The sequence below is a fragment of the Panthera leo genome, chromosome C1 (genome assembly GCF_018350215.1).
Source record: "Panthera leo isolate Ple1 chromosome C1, P.leo_Ple1_pat1.1, whole genome shotgun sequence".
NCBI lineage: Eukaryota > Metazoa > Chordata > Mammalia > Carnivora > Felidae > Panthera > Panthera leo.
The window spans coordinates 40,355,200-40,373,908 of record NC_056686.1 but is presented as its reverse complement, the minus strand read 5'-3'; the positions used below and the strand labels follow the sequence as shown (position 1 = coordinate 40,373,908).

The following is an 18,709-nucleotide window of genomic DNA, read 5'->3' as shown; positions in this document are numbered from 1 at the left end:
AATGCAAAATTATTTAACCCAGTGCCTTTATTTTTACAGATTTGGTAGCATAAAGGCTCAAAGAGAAGAAGAACTGGCCAAGGTCAAAGAACAAGTTACTGAGAAAGCCAGGGCATGAACCCAAGTCGCCTGACTTCCAATCTAACACTCTTATTACCTGAAATTGCTTTGCCCAAAACATCAAAACCAAATGGAGAAGCTCACCCTCTCCTACTTCAAAGAAGAAATAAGCATATTGGCTACTTTCCATATATTAGATCTTATCCTAAGTAGTTTGTATCCATTTTTCTTATTAATTCTCACAGCTGCCCTAGGAAATAAGTATTATTATCACTTTCCACTTCTAAAAATTTTTTTTAATGTTTACTTATTTTGAGAGAGAATGTGAGTGGGGGAGGGGCAGAGAGAGAGGGAGAGAGAGAATCCCAAGCAGGCTTCGCGCTGTCAGTGCAGAGCTGGATGTGGGGCTCTAACCCACGAAACATGAGATCATGACCTGAGCTGAAACCAACAGTTGGACGCTTAATTGGCTGAGCCACCCAGGTGCCCCTATCACATTCCACTTTTATATGGACTTGCCTAAAATGACACATTTTATCAATGATAGACCTTGTCTGAACTTAGATGTCTAACTCTAGAACTGGAATTATTGATTACAATACTGCATTCTCTGTATATATTTCTTTTATTCCTGTCCCCTGATGATACTAAGCACTAAAGAAAAGATTTGTTTACCCAGCTTTTCTTTATTTTAATGTTTATTTATTTATTTATTTATTTTGGAGTGAGAGAGAGCACCAAGTGAGAGTGCTCAAAATATTTATTTATTTTGGAGTGAGAGAGAGCACTCGCGCGACCAAGCGAGTGAGCATGCACAAGCAGGGGAGGGGCAAAGAGAGAAAAGGAGACACAGAACCTGAAGCAGGCTCCAGGCTCTGAGCTATCAGCTCAGAGCCTGACTCAGCCTCGAACCCACGAACTCTGAGATCATGACCTGAACCCCAGTCAGACGCTTAACTGACTGATCTTCCCAGGTGCCCCGTGTTTACCCAACTTTTTTTTTTTTTTAACGTTTTTATTTATTTTTGAGACAGAGAGAGACAGAGCATGAATGGGGGAGGGTCAGAGAGAGGGAGACACAGAATCTGAAACAGGCTCCGGGCTCTGAGCTGTCAGCACAGGGGCCCGATGCGGGGCTCGAACTCACGGACCGCGAGATCGTGACCTGAGCCGAAGTCGGCGCTCAACCGACTGAGCCACCCAGGCGCCCCTTCCAACTTTTGATTCTCATCAGCCGAGAGTCTTTTCCCTTCATTGGTTTGGCAGGATGATAAATGATTCATACTGCTTACTTTTAGGTCTTAATTATTTGTGATTCCTTATCTTCTGTTATTTGTGATTCTTTTCTGAGTGGAAAGGTCTGTGCTATTACCAGATTATTAGTACCCAAGACATTTCCAAAGTGGACACTGATTAATTTACCATGAAATTGTGTGCCCTGGACACATGTATATCCTCTGCTTCCAATTACTATTACTGTCTTTCCTTTATCTTCCTCTCTGCTGCTTTTCATACCTTCCTGTGGTAGCTGTGGGAGGAGCGGGGGAGGGTGTTGGTAGTGGTATGGGGAAAGTGTTAAGAGTTTTAAACAGTGTGCAAATCAGATGGTAATCAGTCAGTAGAGCATTAACAATTCAGAATTGGAAAGAACCTGGATTATAGTAGTGCTAACCTTGTACAAATTGCTCGGATTTACTGAGCCTGAGGTAATTGTCCTGCAAATGTATTGTATAGTAGATTGAAGGCATTTGTTTTCTTGCTCCTTAGTATATTTGGAGTATCAGATCCATAGCTTTCCTTCTGTCTTCTAGAAAGCACTTAGCTCTGAGTGCTATGGTGAATGCAAAGAAGTATGGTTCTTGCCTTCATGAGCTTAGACTCTGTTTGAGGACAAAAAACACATAGGTGGGAAAAGAAGCATAAACATAGGACATAATATGTGTAAATTTAAATGTCTTCAAATAGGGTTAAGCAGTAAAAATTGAGAGAGTGTGAGAATGATTGAAAATGCTCAGGGGATGGAGGAGAGACTTTAATTGGGCCTTGTGACTACAGGCTGTAGTAGATGAGTCTAGCTGCTTTTAAAATAAATGTAAGAATTTATTGTACATGTCTGAATATAAGGTGATTCTTATTTTCACAATGACAAGATAATGAAAATATTTTGGTCAGCCTGAATATATAAACTTTTTTAAGCTTGTAGAAGAAATAGCCTTTAAGTTCAGCTTAATAAGTTATGCATACAGATTTAAAATTATATAATATAAAATACTGCCTTATTACCTTTTTTATATTTGTTTCATGAAGAACATTATTCAAACCCTTCACATGCATTTTAAACGTTAGTTTCTTCCTCATTACCAGGTTAGTTTCTCAGTTTTTCAGAGCACATAATCTTAATTTTTGTTTAAGTGGCTTGAGATAGAGTTATTTTTAAAAAATTGGATATGGTACTTTCCTGGGAATTTTAATCTCAAGTCACAAGAACTCATTTGCTATTCGTGAGCTTTACAATGAAACCTTTTCAAACCCAATCTTTAACAGGTGTATTTTATTTTATTTTATTTTAAGTTTATATATTTATTTATTTTGAGAGAGTGGGAGAGAACTTACACGTGAGAGAAGGAGGGGGGAGGGGTGCAGAGAGAGAGAGAGAGGGAGGGAGGGAGGGAGAGAGAAAGAGAATCCCAAGCAGGCTCTGTGCTATCTCGGAACTTGACACAGGGCTCCATCTCACAAACCATGAGATCATGACCTGAGCCAAGAGATCAAGAGTCAGATGCTTAACTGACTGAGCTACCCAGGCGCCTCTAACAGGCTTATTTATAATGGCATCTAAAGTTTTAATTGTGAAATTATTACTCCCCCCTCCCAACTAGGAAATCTGTGTTGAACTTCTTTCTCTTCTTTTTTCTTTTTTAAATTTTTTATTTGGGGTGTGTGTGTGTGTGTGTGTGTGTGTGTGTGTGTGTGTGTGGAGAGGGGCAAAGGGAGAGAGAGAGAATCTTAAGCAGACTTCATGCTCAGTGTGGAGCCCTATGCAAGGCTCGATCCCATGACCCTGGGATCATGACCTGAGCCAATATCAAGAGTCAGATGCTCAACTGACTGAGCCACCCAGTTCTTTGCCATCTCTTTAAACTGATTCCATCAGGGAACCTGTGTTTAGTATCCAAAACTAATATTGCCTGAAGTTGTTTTAGACCCTATTTTTTTTTTAAATATTTTTTTCTTCAAAAATAAAATATTTGTAAGGACTCAACTATAGAGTAATTTCCTTTTTCCTTTGGGATGATTTTGAGAGAAGAACTTTGCCCTGTATGCAGTGTCATCATCTAAAATGAATCAAAGTGTTATAAGTGAACTAGTGAGTGATGTGAAGAAGAAAGCTGAAGTAGAATGGAGAGTTCAGAACAGTGCCATCCAATATAGATGCAACTACTCTTATGTAGGTATTTGAATTTAAATTAAATGATTAATTTAATAATTGTTAATAATTATAATTCAATTTGTTGGTTACTCTGGCTATATCTTAAATGATCAGTGGGGCTGGTGGCTAGGGTATTATACAGTGCAGATATAAAACATTTCCATCATTGCAGAAAGTTCTGTTGGGTAGTTGTAGTCTGGAAGGCTGGAAGATGTTCTGTAGCCTCAGGAATTTAATGTAGTTCATTTCTAGGAATGATCATATTTATGGTAGTAGTCAAACCTCTCCCCTCAGCCACAACCCCTCACCTGAGCCAACACATTTCCTTCACCCATACAGTCACAGATCAGAGATGCATTGATTTCTCAGTTTCTAAAATAGAGTTAGTGATCCAAGAATATGAGGATTTTAGTAAATATTAGTATTGTTGGTATAGTTCAGAGATTTATACTGTGTTCATTTGAAACACAAAGTGCACTCTTTCCTCTTTGTTGTTGTCAAGGAACAGACCTCTCAAATTGCTTTGTGGTGAAAAGATCAGGATTTCTGGGAATCAGAGGGGCCTGAATTTGAGTGGCATATTCTGTATGATCTTGGATAAACCATTTAATCTCTCAGAATGTTATTTTCCTCATCTATAACATGCTTGCTTTGTAGAGTGAGGATTAAATGAGACATGTAATAATGTGTAATTACTTTGCATAGTGTCTTGCACATGACAGATGTTCCTTCTCCCTTTATTCCTCTAAGTCCAAAAAGACATCTAATGAAGATTAATTCACTTAACACTTCCATTCATAAATTTGTCAGAGGGCATTTATTCAGCATTTACTATATGCAAAGCTTTCTTCTCAGTGGTGGATATATAGCAGTGAACCAAAACAAGTAAGACTGTCATCGTGGCACTTACATTTTCATAGGAGGAGACAGACAATAAGTGATACAAGTAAGTTATATAATGTGTCAGAAAGTGATCATTTCTAAGCAAAAAAATAAAACAGGGAAGAAAGATATAAATAAAGTAGGTGGGGGGGGGTCTGCAGTTTTCTGAAAAAAGTGGGCAGGTGACAATTGAATAAAGACCTGGAGGAATGGAATTAGTGAATGAGCCATGTATCTGGGGGCAAGAACATCTCAGGAAGGGGGAGTAGTAACCACAAATACCCTTAAGTGGAAAATCAGGCCTCCATTTTCTAGGAACATCAAGAAGATAATGTGGCTCAGGAAAGGAGGAGGAGGTGAAGTTAGAGATTACAGGAGTGAGGGAGAAATAAGCCATATTAAGGATGTTTTTATCTCTGAGTAAAAGTCAGTGGAAGATTTTGAGTAGAGGGTTGACATGGTCTGACATACATTTTAATAGCTTCACTGTGGCCACTCTGATAATACACTGTAGATGAGCCAGGGGAAAGCAAGGAAATCAGTCAGGATGCTGTTGCAATAATAGAGGAGGGAGAATATGGAGGCTTAGATCAGAGTGGTAGCAGTGCAATGTGATCAAATTCTGAATGTGTTTTAACATTTCAGCTATCAGAATTTGCCAGTGAATGGGAACGAGGGAGTCAAGGGTACACCAAGGTTTTTGAGTGGACCAACTGTCACTTATTGAGATAGAGACACTTTTATATTCTGCTTTATGTATTCTTATTTTTCCTCCTGGCTTCCCAAGGTTTCGGGCTGTCTTGTCCATGTGTTATCCATATTACCTAGCACAGTTCTTTTTGTTTGGTTGTTTTAACCTAGTGCAGAGTAATTGCAACCTACTTTCCTAAATTAAATTTATTTTGGATGTTCATCAACCTCAAAATGGAGACAACTATATTTAGGGCTGCTAAATACCAAGGAAGAGTGTTTTCCTTATGTTGTTGCTTATAACATAAAGTACCTCTGGCTTGTTGGCTTTGCTCAACCATCCAAAGCCTTCCCTTTAATCCTGTAGGATGTCTGCCTTCATAAATTCTTTAAACTGCTAATCTTCTGACATTTCTCTTTTCCATGTTTTAGCTTAAAATCTGAATCTTAGAAAAGGCAGATTAGTTGACATTCTCCCCTTTCTCTTTTTACATTCATTGAATAAAGCGGAAGGAAGTTGGGGTGTCTGGGTGGCTCAGTCGGTTAAGTGTTTGACTTTTGCTCACGTCATGATCTCATGGTCTGTGGGTTCGAGCCCCTCATCAGGCTCTGTGCTGACAGCTCAGAGCCTGGAGCCTGCTTTGGATTCTTGTCTCCCTCTCTCTCTGCCCCTCCCCTGCTTGCACTGTCTCTCTCTTTCTCAAAAGTAAGTAAACATTAAAAACTTTTTTTTTTTTTAAACAGAAGGCAGTTATTTTCTTTTTTTTCTTTTTTTTTCAATATATGAAGTTAATTGTCAAATTGGTTTCCATACAACACCCAGTGCTCATCCCAAAGGTACCCTCCTCAATACCCATCACCCACCCCCCATCAACCCTCAGTTTGTTCTCAGTTTTTAAGAATCTCTTATGTTTTGGCTCCCTGCCTCTCTAACCTCTTTTTTTTTTTTTTCTTCCCCTCCCTCATGGGTTTCTGTTAAGTTTCTCAGGATCCATGTAAGAGGGAAACCATATGGTATCTGTCTTTCTCTGTATGGCTTATTTCACTTAGCATCACACTATCCAGTTCCATCCATGTTGCTACAAAGGGCCATATTTCATTCTTTCTCATTGCCACGTAGTACTCCATTGTGTATATAAAACACAATTTCTTTATCCATTCGTCAGTTGATGGACATTTAGGTTCTTTCCATCATTTGGCTATTGTTGAGAGTGCTGCTATAAACATTGGGGTACAAGTGCCCCTATGCATCAGTACTCCTGTATCCCTTGGGTAAATTCCTAGCAGTACTACTGCTGGGTCATAGGGTAGGTCTATTTTTAATTTTTTGAGGAACCTCCACACTGTTTTCCAGAGTGGCTGCACCAATTTGCATTCCCACCAACAATGCAAGAGGGTTCCTGTTTCTCCACATCCTCTCCAGCATCTATAGTCTCCTGATTTGTTCATTTTAGCCACTCTGACTGGTGTGAGGTGATATCTGCATGTGGTTTTGATTTGTATTTCCCTGATGAGGAGCGACGTTGAGCATCTTTTCATGTGCCTGTTGGCCATCCGGATGTAGAAGGCAGTTATTTTATACTAAGCAGAAGAGAGAGGGGTGACTAGGTCTTTATGTGATGCTGACCAAAGTCTAAGTACCATGAAGTTTCCTCAGGAGAGGCAAAGAACCTGGAGAAGGGAAGTGACTGTCACTGAAACCACCTTTTCTAATTTTTGCTTTTAGTAAATGAGATCTTGGTTGCCAGTTCCTTTTGATCCCAGCTATATGGTTTTCCCAATTTGCTATTTGGTTTTTCATCCTTAGATATTTATTTGACAAGGGTGAGTCTCTCAGGTACCATTATTAATCTTAGGATCTGTCTTCTATTTCTTTGACTTTAATTTGGTCTACACCATTGCTGATGCTGCATGTTGAGCTATTTTGATAGTGATACCTACTTGGAAGGATTCAGTGAACATTTTTTGCATTTGACTAAAAACAGATTGTGGAATGGTTACATTTCCTAAATTGTTCTGCTTTCTGGTTTCTTTCCCTAAAGGAAAAAAAAAATCAAATTAGACCTTATTAAAATGAAATATTTGGCTGTTAGGAGCTGTTTTAGGGTTGCCAATTGTAATTCTTTTTTAGTACAAAGGTAAACAGCAATAGATTGGTAAAAAAATTTAAAAAAACCGACACATTAAATAAATTTAAATTTAGACTTGTGGGGCTGTTAAACTATTCACTTTTCTTCAACTATGGTTTCATCATCTTATTTGTAAGTGATAGAGTATTTAGATGATGTAACCATTATTTAAGTAGTGAAGAAAGGAAAAATCTCCAGAAGTAAGTTGTCTGCAATAGGTAAATGTTGAAAATCTTCTTTTTTTTTAAATAGTGTCCATTCCTTGCTTTCAACATTTTGTGATGAATAACTATTTGTGATTTTAAACAGGAATAAATCTTGGTATGGCACACATGGATGGATCTAGAGGATATAATGCTAAGTGAAATAAGTCAGTCAAAGAAAGATAAACACCCATATGATTTCACTTATTATGGAATTTAAGAAACAAAAAGAAAGAAAAAGACAAACAAGCATACTCTTAAATATAGAGAAATAAACTGGTAGTACCAGAGGGAGGGGTAGGGGGATTAAGATTACACTTACTGTGATGAGCACTGAATAATGTATAGAATTGTTGAATCACCATATTGTACACTTGGAATGAATATAACACTGTGCATTAATTATACTGGAATTTAAAACAAAGGAAAAAAAATCTTGGTATGTCAAATGTTACAATAAAAGCAGCTCATCTTTACTGAGTATTTTACTATTTATCAAATACCATTCAAGCATTTAGTATGTGTTAATAAGTTTCATCAAATCCCAATGAACAAGTACTGTTATCACTCTCATTTTACTGATGAGAGAACTGAGACAATGTAAGTAACTTTCTTAAAATTACATAACTAGTAAATGATGGAGCTAGGAAAAACTGGCATTCTGGTGTAAGAGCCTTCACTCCTCACTTTGAGCATATTTAATAATATACTCATTCTACATATGAGCTTCTGAAGGATCTATGCTTTTAGACATTAAGTAAATTCGAAAATAATAAATGGTTTAGGGGGAATTAATAGATTGTATATGTAATGTCAGAATAAAGGATTTTATATAGGTCTCTAAAATTTATGCTGTAAACAATCTGTACTTGTTCCCAAACTTGGCCGTGCTAAGAATCTCTGGAGGAGTTTGTGAGGGGAAAAAACAAATTTCTGGGCCCCATTCCATACTACCTGAATTTGAATCACGGGGTTCAGGACTTCAGTATATCTGTATTTTTAGCCCAGCATGAGGCAGACATTTATGCACCAGTGGTACATAGCATATAGCAAAATAGACTAAAACAAAAACATATAAGGATGAATAATTACAGTGGCTAACATTTATAGAGTACTTTCTTGTATTATCTCATTTAATCCTTATAACAACCTTGTGAATTAAGTTGGTATTATTACTCCATTTTGTAGATAAGGAAACTAAATCTTTTGGCCAATTTAACATGGCCAAAGTCAAACAGGTAATAAACACATGATAGAACAAGGATTTGAAAACAGATCTGTCAGACTACAGAACATAGAACATCCTACAATTGATTCCATCCTATAATAGTGGATTATAGACCAGAGAAATATTGAATACGAATTATTACTGTAGTTTTTTTTGTTTGTTTAAAAAAGAAAATATAAAAAGAAAGTATAAAAATTACTGTTTGTATGCCATCTCTTTTTTATCCATTTTCTATTAATGACAGTAGGTCATCATATTTGGTAAATTCCCTGGGGCCAATTGCACCATTAAAAATTTGGTTAATGCATATATGTAACTGTAACTGAGATTTATGTTGAGGCTCAGATGAGCATATATGTATCTCCTCCTACTTCTCTGATAACTTCTTTTTAATATATTCTCTGATTTTGTTTTTCGTACATACTCCTTAAATACTGACATTCCATAGATTCCATCATGAGCCATTTCTTTGTTCACATTATCCTTCATTTTGGATAAACTTAATACATTCGTAAGACTTTTGCAAAGACTTTTTAAAAAGTTGGTTTTATAACATAAAACATAAAGTGTACCATCTTATTCTTTTTTGAGTAAATTAATAGTGTTAAGTATATTCACATTGTTGTGAAACAGATCTCCAGAATGTTTTCATCTTGCTAAACTGAAACTCTGTACCTATTAATCTACAACTTTACCTTTTTCCCTCCTCCCATTCTACCTTCTGTTTCTATGAATTTCACTATTCTAAGTATTTCATATGAATAGAATCATACAGTAGTTGTCATTTTTTTGACATTTGACATTTTTTGGCTTATTTCACTTAACATAATGCACTCAAGGTTTATCCATGTTATTGTCTGTGACAGTATTTCCTTTTTTTAAAGCTGAATAGTATTCCATTGTATGAGTATACCACATTTTCTCTTATATATAATATATATATATTTATTTATATATAATTTTTAATTATGTATACATTATATATATATATATATATATATATATATATATATATATATATATATATATATATATAATAACCTTGACCTTGAGGTTAAGACCTGAACTGAGATTAAGAGTCAGATGCTTAACTGACTGAGTTACCCAGGTGTCCCTGTTTTCTTTATTCATTACTATTGATGGGCATTTGGGTTGCTTCCACCTCTTGGCTGTTGTGAATAGTGCTGCTGTGAACATCAGTATACAAGTATCTCTTTGAGACCCTGCTTCCAAATAATTCAGATATATCCCCAGAAGTGAGATTGCTGGATCATTTGGTAGTTCTATTTTTTCCAAATGCTTTTCAAGTAGATGACCCATGACTCCAAAGTCAGAATATTGAACTCACACATTTTACATTCTTGATCTCTTGGACATGTCTTTTTAAAAAAAATTTTTTTAATGTTTATTTTTGAGAGAGAGACAGACAGACAGGGTGTGAGCAGGGGAGGAGCAGAGAGAGAGGGAGTCACAGACCTGAAGCAGGCTCCAGGCTCTGAGCTGTCAGCACAGAGCCCAATACAGGGCTCAGCCTCACAAACTGTGAGATCATGACCTGAGCCGAAGTTGGGCACTCAACCAACTGAGCCACCCAGGCGCCCCAAGACATTTCTATATGAATGTTCCAAGTGTACTTCAAAATCAACATGCCTATAACTGAAAGCCTCAAATCTCCCTATCCTCACCAGCCTGTCACTTTGCTCATGTTCTTGGGTTCATGAATACATATTCATTCATGTATTCAGTATATGTTAACTCACAACACCTAGGGACCAGGCATTGTTTTTGGTGTTGAGGACACATCAGTGAACAAAATAAGGTCATTTGGATCTCACAATAAGGATGAGGTTAGACAGATAACACAAAAAGACAAACAATTTGTTAGGTAGAGTGTTATGGCTAAGAGGTTCTCTTTTAGATAGAATGGTTAGGGAAAGTCTCTCTGAGGTGACCTTTGAGTAGAAACCTTACTGAAGTGAGGGAGTGAGATATGTGGATATCTAAAGAGCATTGTAGGCAGAAGGAAAAATAAATATAAGGGGTTTGATGTGGGAGCATATTTCACTTGTTCAAGAAATTGTAAGGAAATCAGAGCAACTAGAGTAAGTGAACCTCAGGGATGTTGTAAGAAGATGATGTCAGTGAAGGAGCTGGAGCCAGCTAATACAGTCTTCTTACAATGTCAGAATACAGTCATTGAGTTTTACTCTGCTGGTATGGTAAGGCATTAGAGTATGGAAAGGGTTTTATTTGACTTGACAATTATAAGCATCATGGTGGCTTCTGTGTGAACAAGCAGTAAGCAAGTGAGGCAAAGACAGTAGCAGGGAGACCAGTTTGGAAACTGCTGAAATCCAGAGGAAAGATGATGGTTTAGATAGGGTGGTAATTGAGGAGATTCTACATTTTGCAAGTAGAATTTCTCATAGGTCAGATGTGGAATGTGAGAGAAAGGAATTGAGGATGACTATATATTTTTGACTTGAGTGACGGAATCTTTAGAATTGCTTGCCAGTTGTGATGATTGGGAGGACTGGAGCAGGAATAGTCTACTCAGTTACCCAAGCCAGAAGCCTGGGCATCATTCTCAACAATTTTCTCTTTTCAATTCGTGTTTCACAGTGCTGACCAAATGATGTTCCTGAAGGGCAAATTTCAGTTGCAGCAGTTGCCTGCCCATTATCTTCAGGTTAAGTAAAACTTTTAATGCTTGTATTTGTACTGCTTCTCATAATCTACCTCTTGCTTACCTTTCCAACTGGCTCCTCACTGCTTCCTCACCCAAACCTTTGCTGAAGCCACACAAAACTAGTTTCCACTTCTTGAATGGACTTACAGAAAAAAAAGATTTTTTTCCCCTGAATGCTCTTACTCAGCTTTTCCCCCTAGAAGAGCTCTGCTGTAACATTTGGTTCAAACATCACCCCTTCTTCCCAGCTTTTTCCTGGCATTCAAATTACTTCCACTGTTTTGCCTTTGCATTCATTTAGTATCTTATATATTCCTCTATTGAAGTTTATGATCAGTGGAAGGAAGAGTTATCAATAGAGTACTTGAAGAAGGGTTATCATAGTGATGAACATGTTTGGAAAGTAGGAATTTGAAAGAACATTTAGAAGAGGATAAATATAGTAGATTGTTGGAAACAGTCTGTTACAGATATTTACAGAAAATTAAATAATCATTTGTGGAAAAAACTTTCCTTTCTGCCCAGAAAGAAAGAGGGAGAAAATGGTGTAGAGCATCTTTTTTGAGTCCTCATTGGTTTCCCACCATTATCTCATATTCTTTCTCTAGAACTCTACAATTTAGTGTGGACATTTATATCTACTTTTGTTTCTTTGGCCTGTCACTTTTGTAGCTGGGAAAGTTTTCATCCCAAAATGGATCCTTTTCTTATAGCTCCTTTGATTAACAGAATACTAATAAGGTCTGTGAAATAATAGAAAAAAATATATTGGTCTCTGTCCCTCAGTTTCTGACACAGAGCTTCTAAAACCCTTATAATTTCTTAAGTGATAAGGATAATACTAGTGGCATCTTTTGTTCTACTATTTCATTTTTGACCCTAGTTTTTTTTTTTTTTTTTAACATTTATTTATTTTTGAGAAAGAGACAGAGCATGAGCAGGGGTAGGGGCAGAGAGAGAGAGGGAGACACAGAACCCGAAGCAGGCTCCAGGCTCTGAGCTGTCAGCATGGAGCCCGACGCGGGGCTCGAGCTCATGAACTGTGACATCATGACCTGAGCTGAAGTCGGACGCTTAACCAACTGAGCCACCCAGACGCCCCTTTGATCCTAGTTCTTGACCATAGAGCTCCTAAATCCCTTGGAATTTCCTGGGTGATACAAGTGTCTTTTGTTCTAATGAGGAGACTTTTGGGCTCCTGGATAGTTTCAGGATGGGGGCTGGTCACCAGAAAGACCAAACCATGATTAGAAGCTTCAAACTATCAGTCCTACTCCATCCTCCAGGAAGGGGAGAAGGACTGGAAATTGAATTAGTGATTGATCATGCTTACGTAATTGAAGCTTCCATAAAAATCACAATAATGCAGGTTGGGAAGCTTCCAGGTTGGGGAGTAGTATATGTGGAGGGAGAGTGTGCCTAGAGAAAGCATGGAAGCTCCGCATGCCTTCCCACATACCTTTCTGTAGGCATCTCTTCCACCTGGCTTTTCCTGAATTGTATCTTTTTATAATAAGTCAGTAAATTAAGAAGTAAAATGTTTTCCTGAATTCTTTGAGCCGCTCTAGCAAATTAATTGAAGAGAGGGTTGTGGGAATCTCTGATGTATGGCAGGTGGGTCAGAAGCACAGGTAATAGTCTGGACTTTGTGATGAGCATCTGAAGAGGGGTGGTGGGGAGTAGTTTTATGGTCCTGAGCCCTTAACTGGTGGGATCTGATGCTGCTATCTCCAGGTAGATAGTGTCAGAATTGAGTTAAATTGTAGAACACTTAGCTGGTGTTGCAGAATTGCTTGGTGTATAGAAAACCCACACATCTGGTGTCAGGTGAAGTAGTATTGTTTGTAGTGGAGTATTGAGAGTAGAGGAGACACACAGTGTCCCTCCATCTCCCCCCAATACAAGATTAAAGGTGAAAATTCCACAATTCATAGCTGTAGAATGATGGGCTCTTACAATTCTTCTGATTGGCTCTACTCAGGGTGAAATCATGAGAGGAGGATGATTTTATCAATTTAGTGTGGACATTTATATCTTCTTTTGTTTTCTCAATACTCAGAATAGTTCCAGATGATTAATTAAATATTTGTGGGATGGGTTAATGTTGGAATGAGTGAATGAAATATCAAATGAATGAATAAGATTCATGAGTGCTATGTAAGTACAACACAGTGGAAGAATCATTGAGACTTTTAAGGCAAACCAAGAAACAGACTTCAACTATAGAGAACAAACTGATGGTTACCAGAGGAGAGGTGGGTGGGAGGATGGGTTAAATAGGTGATGGGGATTAAGGAGTGCCCTTGTGATGAGCACCGGTGTTGAATCACTTAATTGTACACCTAAAGCTAATATGACCCTGTATGTTAGCTAGAATTTAAGTAAAAACTTAAAAAAAAAAAAAATAAAGGAAGAAAAATCATTGAGAAAAAGGTAGTGTGAGTCAGTTAAATTTTCTTGAAGAAAATGATTCACATCTGGGTCTTCAACTCCATTAGGCAACAATAGGCATTCCTTCCTTCATGATCCCATATTGCCTTTCACATTGCTTTACAATTAGTTGTTTCTATAACTGCCTGTCCTGGGAGGAATGTGTCTCATCATTTTTATATTTTCTCCAGCACTGTGCTCAGTGAATAAAAGAATGAAGGAATTTGAACTGGTGGAAAAGAGGATATTCTGTAAAGGATCAGTATGATTGGAGGAGAGAAAGTCTGTATTTGTTTGAAGAATTCACTTGATGGCAAGATCAGAGTTGTGAATGCTAAAATACTAGTACTGTACTTTGTGGACCCAATGTTTATTTTTTAGTTATTTTGAAAATATTTTGAATCTGACATACCATAGAGTAGTAATTTCAAATTTAACAAAAGTATACTAATTTTAGAAAGTATTTTTCTATATATTAAGTATGTTCAGGAGATGGAAAAATGGATAATGGACACAACAAAGCCAGTGTTAACAACAATAATTATTATTCTAGTTCACAGGCTTTCCAAACATGTGGAATATGTAGAGTTGCCTATATTCTTAATTCTGTCAACTAATAATATATACGATTATATATATGTATATGTATAATGAAAATGTGTTTATTCTATCATCATAAACTTTTAAATGTTTTTTTCTATTTATAAATTCTTGTAACTTAAATGTATTAAATATTTATTTTTACTTATCTGCAATCAGTAATTTGGAGATTAACCAGCTGAGGAGGCTGCTGATAAGAATAGAGCTGATGAGGGGCGCCTGGGTGGCTCAGTCGGTTGAGCGTCCAACTTCGCTCGGGTCACGATCTCACAGTCCGTGAGTTCGAGCCCCGCATCAGGCTCTGTGCTGACAGCTCAGAGCCTGGAGCCTGCTTCCGATTCTGTGTCTCCCTCTCTCTCTGGCCCTCCCCCCATTCATGCTCTGTCTCTCTCTGTCTCAAAAATAAATAAAAATGTTAAAAAAAAAAAATTTAAAAGAATAGAGCTGATGATAATGCTATGATGATGTAATCATTGAAGCCTGGAAAAATGGTGGTTTGTTAGTAACTAATGTGTATATACTGAGAATAATGAGTATTATACTGATAATCCTATTTTTGTACTTTAAACACTGTTTCAAGAGTTATACTTTATTTCCCATGTATTTTTTAGCCTTTTATAATCTAATTTTTAATAAAACTTAAAAAATATGTTTAATAATCTCTTCTTAGGCCTCATAATATTAGACTATTTTCACATTTTTCAGTTTTGTCTAATCCTTCCCTACAGTACCTTCTTTGCTCCCTCTGTGACATATTCATGGTTTTTGCCCTTATATCTAACCCTTCTATATTAATTTTTGTCATTAGATTTCTCTCATCTTTTTCTTACATGTATGAATTCCCCAATACTCTATCTCTCTTCTTTTCACCAAAGAAGAAAGCTATAGGGAGGGAGAATTAAAATATTTTTAGGGCTTCTTTTATTTGCCTTTAAACATATATAGCTTTAATCAATCTACCTCTGAATTTTTAAATTACTTTTGTCTCCATTTGGATATTACCTGAACTGCTTATAGTAAAATTAATTATTGAATATATTTTTGTCCCTGCTAGAATGCAAGCTATGTTATATTTATTAGTATATCTCCATTGCCTAGCACAGAGCTTGGTATGTAGTTGGCAATTAATAACATACTTGTTAACTAAACAAATGATATCCTACTGTCACTTCAAAGTTAACATGTTCAAAATTGAACTCTTCTGAAATTTTCCTTTGCTTCTATATCCACTCATTATTCAGTGTCCAGATCGAATGCCATCTCTTTTCTGAAACTTTTCTTAATCCTCATAAAAATCTCTTTCCCTATTCTATATTCCTTTAGCAAATTATACTTTTATTGTACCTTCATTCTGGATTGCATTTACATATTTATGTACAGAATTTATTATGTACATAAGGTTGAGGTCAGAAACTTAACTTCCTATCCAAAATGAAATACATTATTTAAAACAATCTAAGATCTTAGAAAAAGAAAGTGGAGGTATGTTACTGTTCCTGAACAGTGTTGTGTCCTACCCCTTCTTGCTAGTTTTCACTTATCCTTCAGTCTTGGTTGAGACATTATTTCATCTAGGAAGCTTTTTGAGCTTTGGTCACTTGGCTGTGTGACTTGTTTTGTTTTGTTTTTCATTTTTGTACTCCCTATCATCCTTAATTTAACAAATAAGTATTGAGTGCTGTTTAGTTCCTGCACTGTGCTAGGCAATGGGGATAAAGTAGTGAACAAAATTGTTATTGTCTTGTCTGTCACAGAGCTTACACCCTGTTGAGAAAGACAGACATAAAACAACCACCAAATAAGTAATTATTAATTACTATGAAGGAAAAGCACAGGGTTCTATGTGAGCATAAACCTATATAGATGGGGGTTGACCAAAGAAGTATTATTTGAAAAAGTGTATCTAACAGAAATTTTGGTTATCATTAAGATTTAGCCAGACAAGAAATGAGGAAAGGGCATTTCAAACAGACATAATATCTTCAAAAGACATAAGAACAAGAGGAACTTGATGCTGTTGAGGAACAAAAAGGCCCAGTTTGGCTGAGGGTATAGTTCATTATAGAGATGAGGAAACAGGCTGAAAGAGGTTCAGTGATTATAGAACATATTAATATCATAAAATTAATAAGTGGGAAAGTCTAGATTCAAATTTTGGACTTTATAAATCCTTAATATTCTTTCCATTACACCTTGGCATTCCTGAGTGAAAATTTGAACACAGTCTTTCCAGACTCTGGTATTTTGTTTCTTTTCCAACAGCACAGAAAATTCTCTTACTGTTTTCCTAATTTTTAGCAAAGAAGATATTTGTATGTGGAACCATTGCTGTCAAGAGAAAAGAGATAATTGACCTGGCTGTAGACAGAGATGCTTCCATTGCATTTGTGGCTTTGAAAACCCATGTTAGCATGTTTGGCTCAAAGGATTTATGAGCCTCCAGAGTTGTCAGGGTTCTATGGAATCCACTCTCTGTATTAATATGTGAATTTTTCTTTCTCTCTCTTTCTTTCTTTCTTTCTTTCTTTCTTTCTTTCTTTCTTTCTTTCTTTCTTGCCAGTGGGGCATTACAACTCTCAAAATTTATAGGAAGTACCTTACACTCTACTCTGTTTCCATTCTACAGAATAACATTGTAAACTTGACCCACTTCTGGCAAATATTTAGATTAATGTTTCACCAAATACACAAACTCCTTTTGGGAGATGATTTTCAGGCAGCTGATAAAGCATTGAAGTGTTAGGTTTTTTGTTTGTTTGTTTTTTCATTTTGATGTGGACTTGGATGGGCATGGAGAGGGAAGAAGTTGTTATGATGCAGAGGCAGAGTTGAAAATGCAAAGTTTTTCCTCCAGTGAATCTTCTCTATTACCTGTAGTGACAATCCAGGATGTAGCAGCCTGTTTGCTTAGTAGTCTGCAAAAACGTCCATATCATGTCACCTCTGTGCTATGTTCTGAGTAATTGGTGACTTGTTAGCATAGAGACCAACTTCAGGAATGTTTTATGGAAACTTCCCAGTGATGCTCCTGCCTCCTTTTGTAACCTGGTACAATTGTGGTATTGTGTTTATCAAAGAATTTATGCCTCTATGTTTTTTCCTTCTAGATGGTCTTTTTATGAAGATTTATAATTATAACATGAAAGAGTGAATTTAATTTCTGAGCTAATTCTAAAATTCTTATTGGAATTTTTCATTTGTGATTTTATATCTTAATCTGAAGAAGGAAATAATGTTAAAAATACTACTTTATGGTACTGATTTTACTTGTTCTGACATTCTTAAACATTGGTTTTTGTGGGTGTTTTGCTTGAATGAAGACTGGAACTAAGCTTTTTATGACTCAAGATTTGGGTATATTATATGCCAAATGCATTTTTTTCTTAAAATACGGTTTTATTATAGCAAGTAGAGAAACATTTTAGAGAATATTTTGTATTACTAGGGAAACATTTAGTATTTGTTTACAGTTTATTTTCCAAAATTACACTTATTTTCCTGTATAGTCTTCTCCACCCCACCCCATCTCTGAGCATTTTTCTGTTTTTGTTTTTGTTTTTTGTTTTTCTGTTTTTTTGTTTTTGTTCTTTTGTTTTTTGTTTTTTGTTTTTTGTTTTTTTTTTTTTTTTTTTTTTTTTTTGTTAAATGGGCTTCTCTGTTTTTTGTTTGCAGGCAGCTATCAATGGTGTAATACCCCAGGAAAATGGCATTCTACAAAGGTATGTTATAAGGTGCTTAATGATAGGTTGAGAATTTAGCAAAGCAAAAAGAGACAATTGTTAATCTTTTTGTTTCGCTTTTTGATAGAGCATTTGATACAGCATTCTTTGGTGTAGAAGCTCATTAATATTGTTACTGTTCTTACAGACATTTTTATTATATCAATTTCCTAAAGTCTCTAGCTTTTAACTGTATTATGTTATTTCAGAATGGGTGGTACTATTTTTAAAGCTGGTTTTATTTTATTTTTAGGAAAGCTTTTCGGGTGCCTGGGTGGCTCATTCGGTTGAGTGTCTGACTATTGATTTCAGCTCAGGTCATGATCCCAAGGTTGTGGGATTGAGCCACGTGTCAAGTTCTGCACTGAGTGTGGAGCCTGCTTGAGATCCTCTCACTCTTTCCCTCTGCACCTCTCCCCTGCTTGCCTGCACACTGTTTGTCTTTTTCTGTCTCTAAACTAAAAAAGAAAGGAAGAAAGAAGGCTTTTCAAGGTCATATTCTAATTCATAAAGTGGAAAGAACTGAATCTCAGCAGCTCTAAAACATGGTTATCATCTACCAATTCAGCCTTGTCTCCAACCAGTTTACTACATTCTTTTTCCCACTCACTTTTGTTTTCTAAATTAAGTATATGATAACTTGCAACAA

At 36.4% G+C, this 18,709-nt stretch overlaps 1 protein-coding gene across 4 annotated transcripts in view; it reads left to right on the top strand.

Annotated features, from left to right (window-relative positions):
- The window catches only part of FAF1 (Fas associated factor 1), a 514,293-nt gene that overhangs the window by 138,393 nt on the left and 357,191 nt on the right, over nucleotides 1–18,709 (top strand). For 2 of the 4 annotated variants that reach the window (XM_042951186.1, XM_042951189.1), the window contains one exon: nucleotides 18,014–18,060. The exons of 1 other annotated variant lie outside the window; for it this stretch is intronic. In XM_042951186.1, the coding sequence (XP_042807120.1) occupies nucleotides 18,014–18,060 (47 nt within the window). Of the gene's footprint in view, nucleotides 1–11,244; nucleotides 11,312–18,013; nucleotides 18,061–18,709 lie in introns of all 4 variants that reach the window. One more of the 4 variants, XM_042951187.1, reaches the window with a different exon arrangement.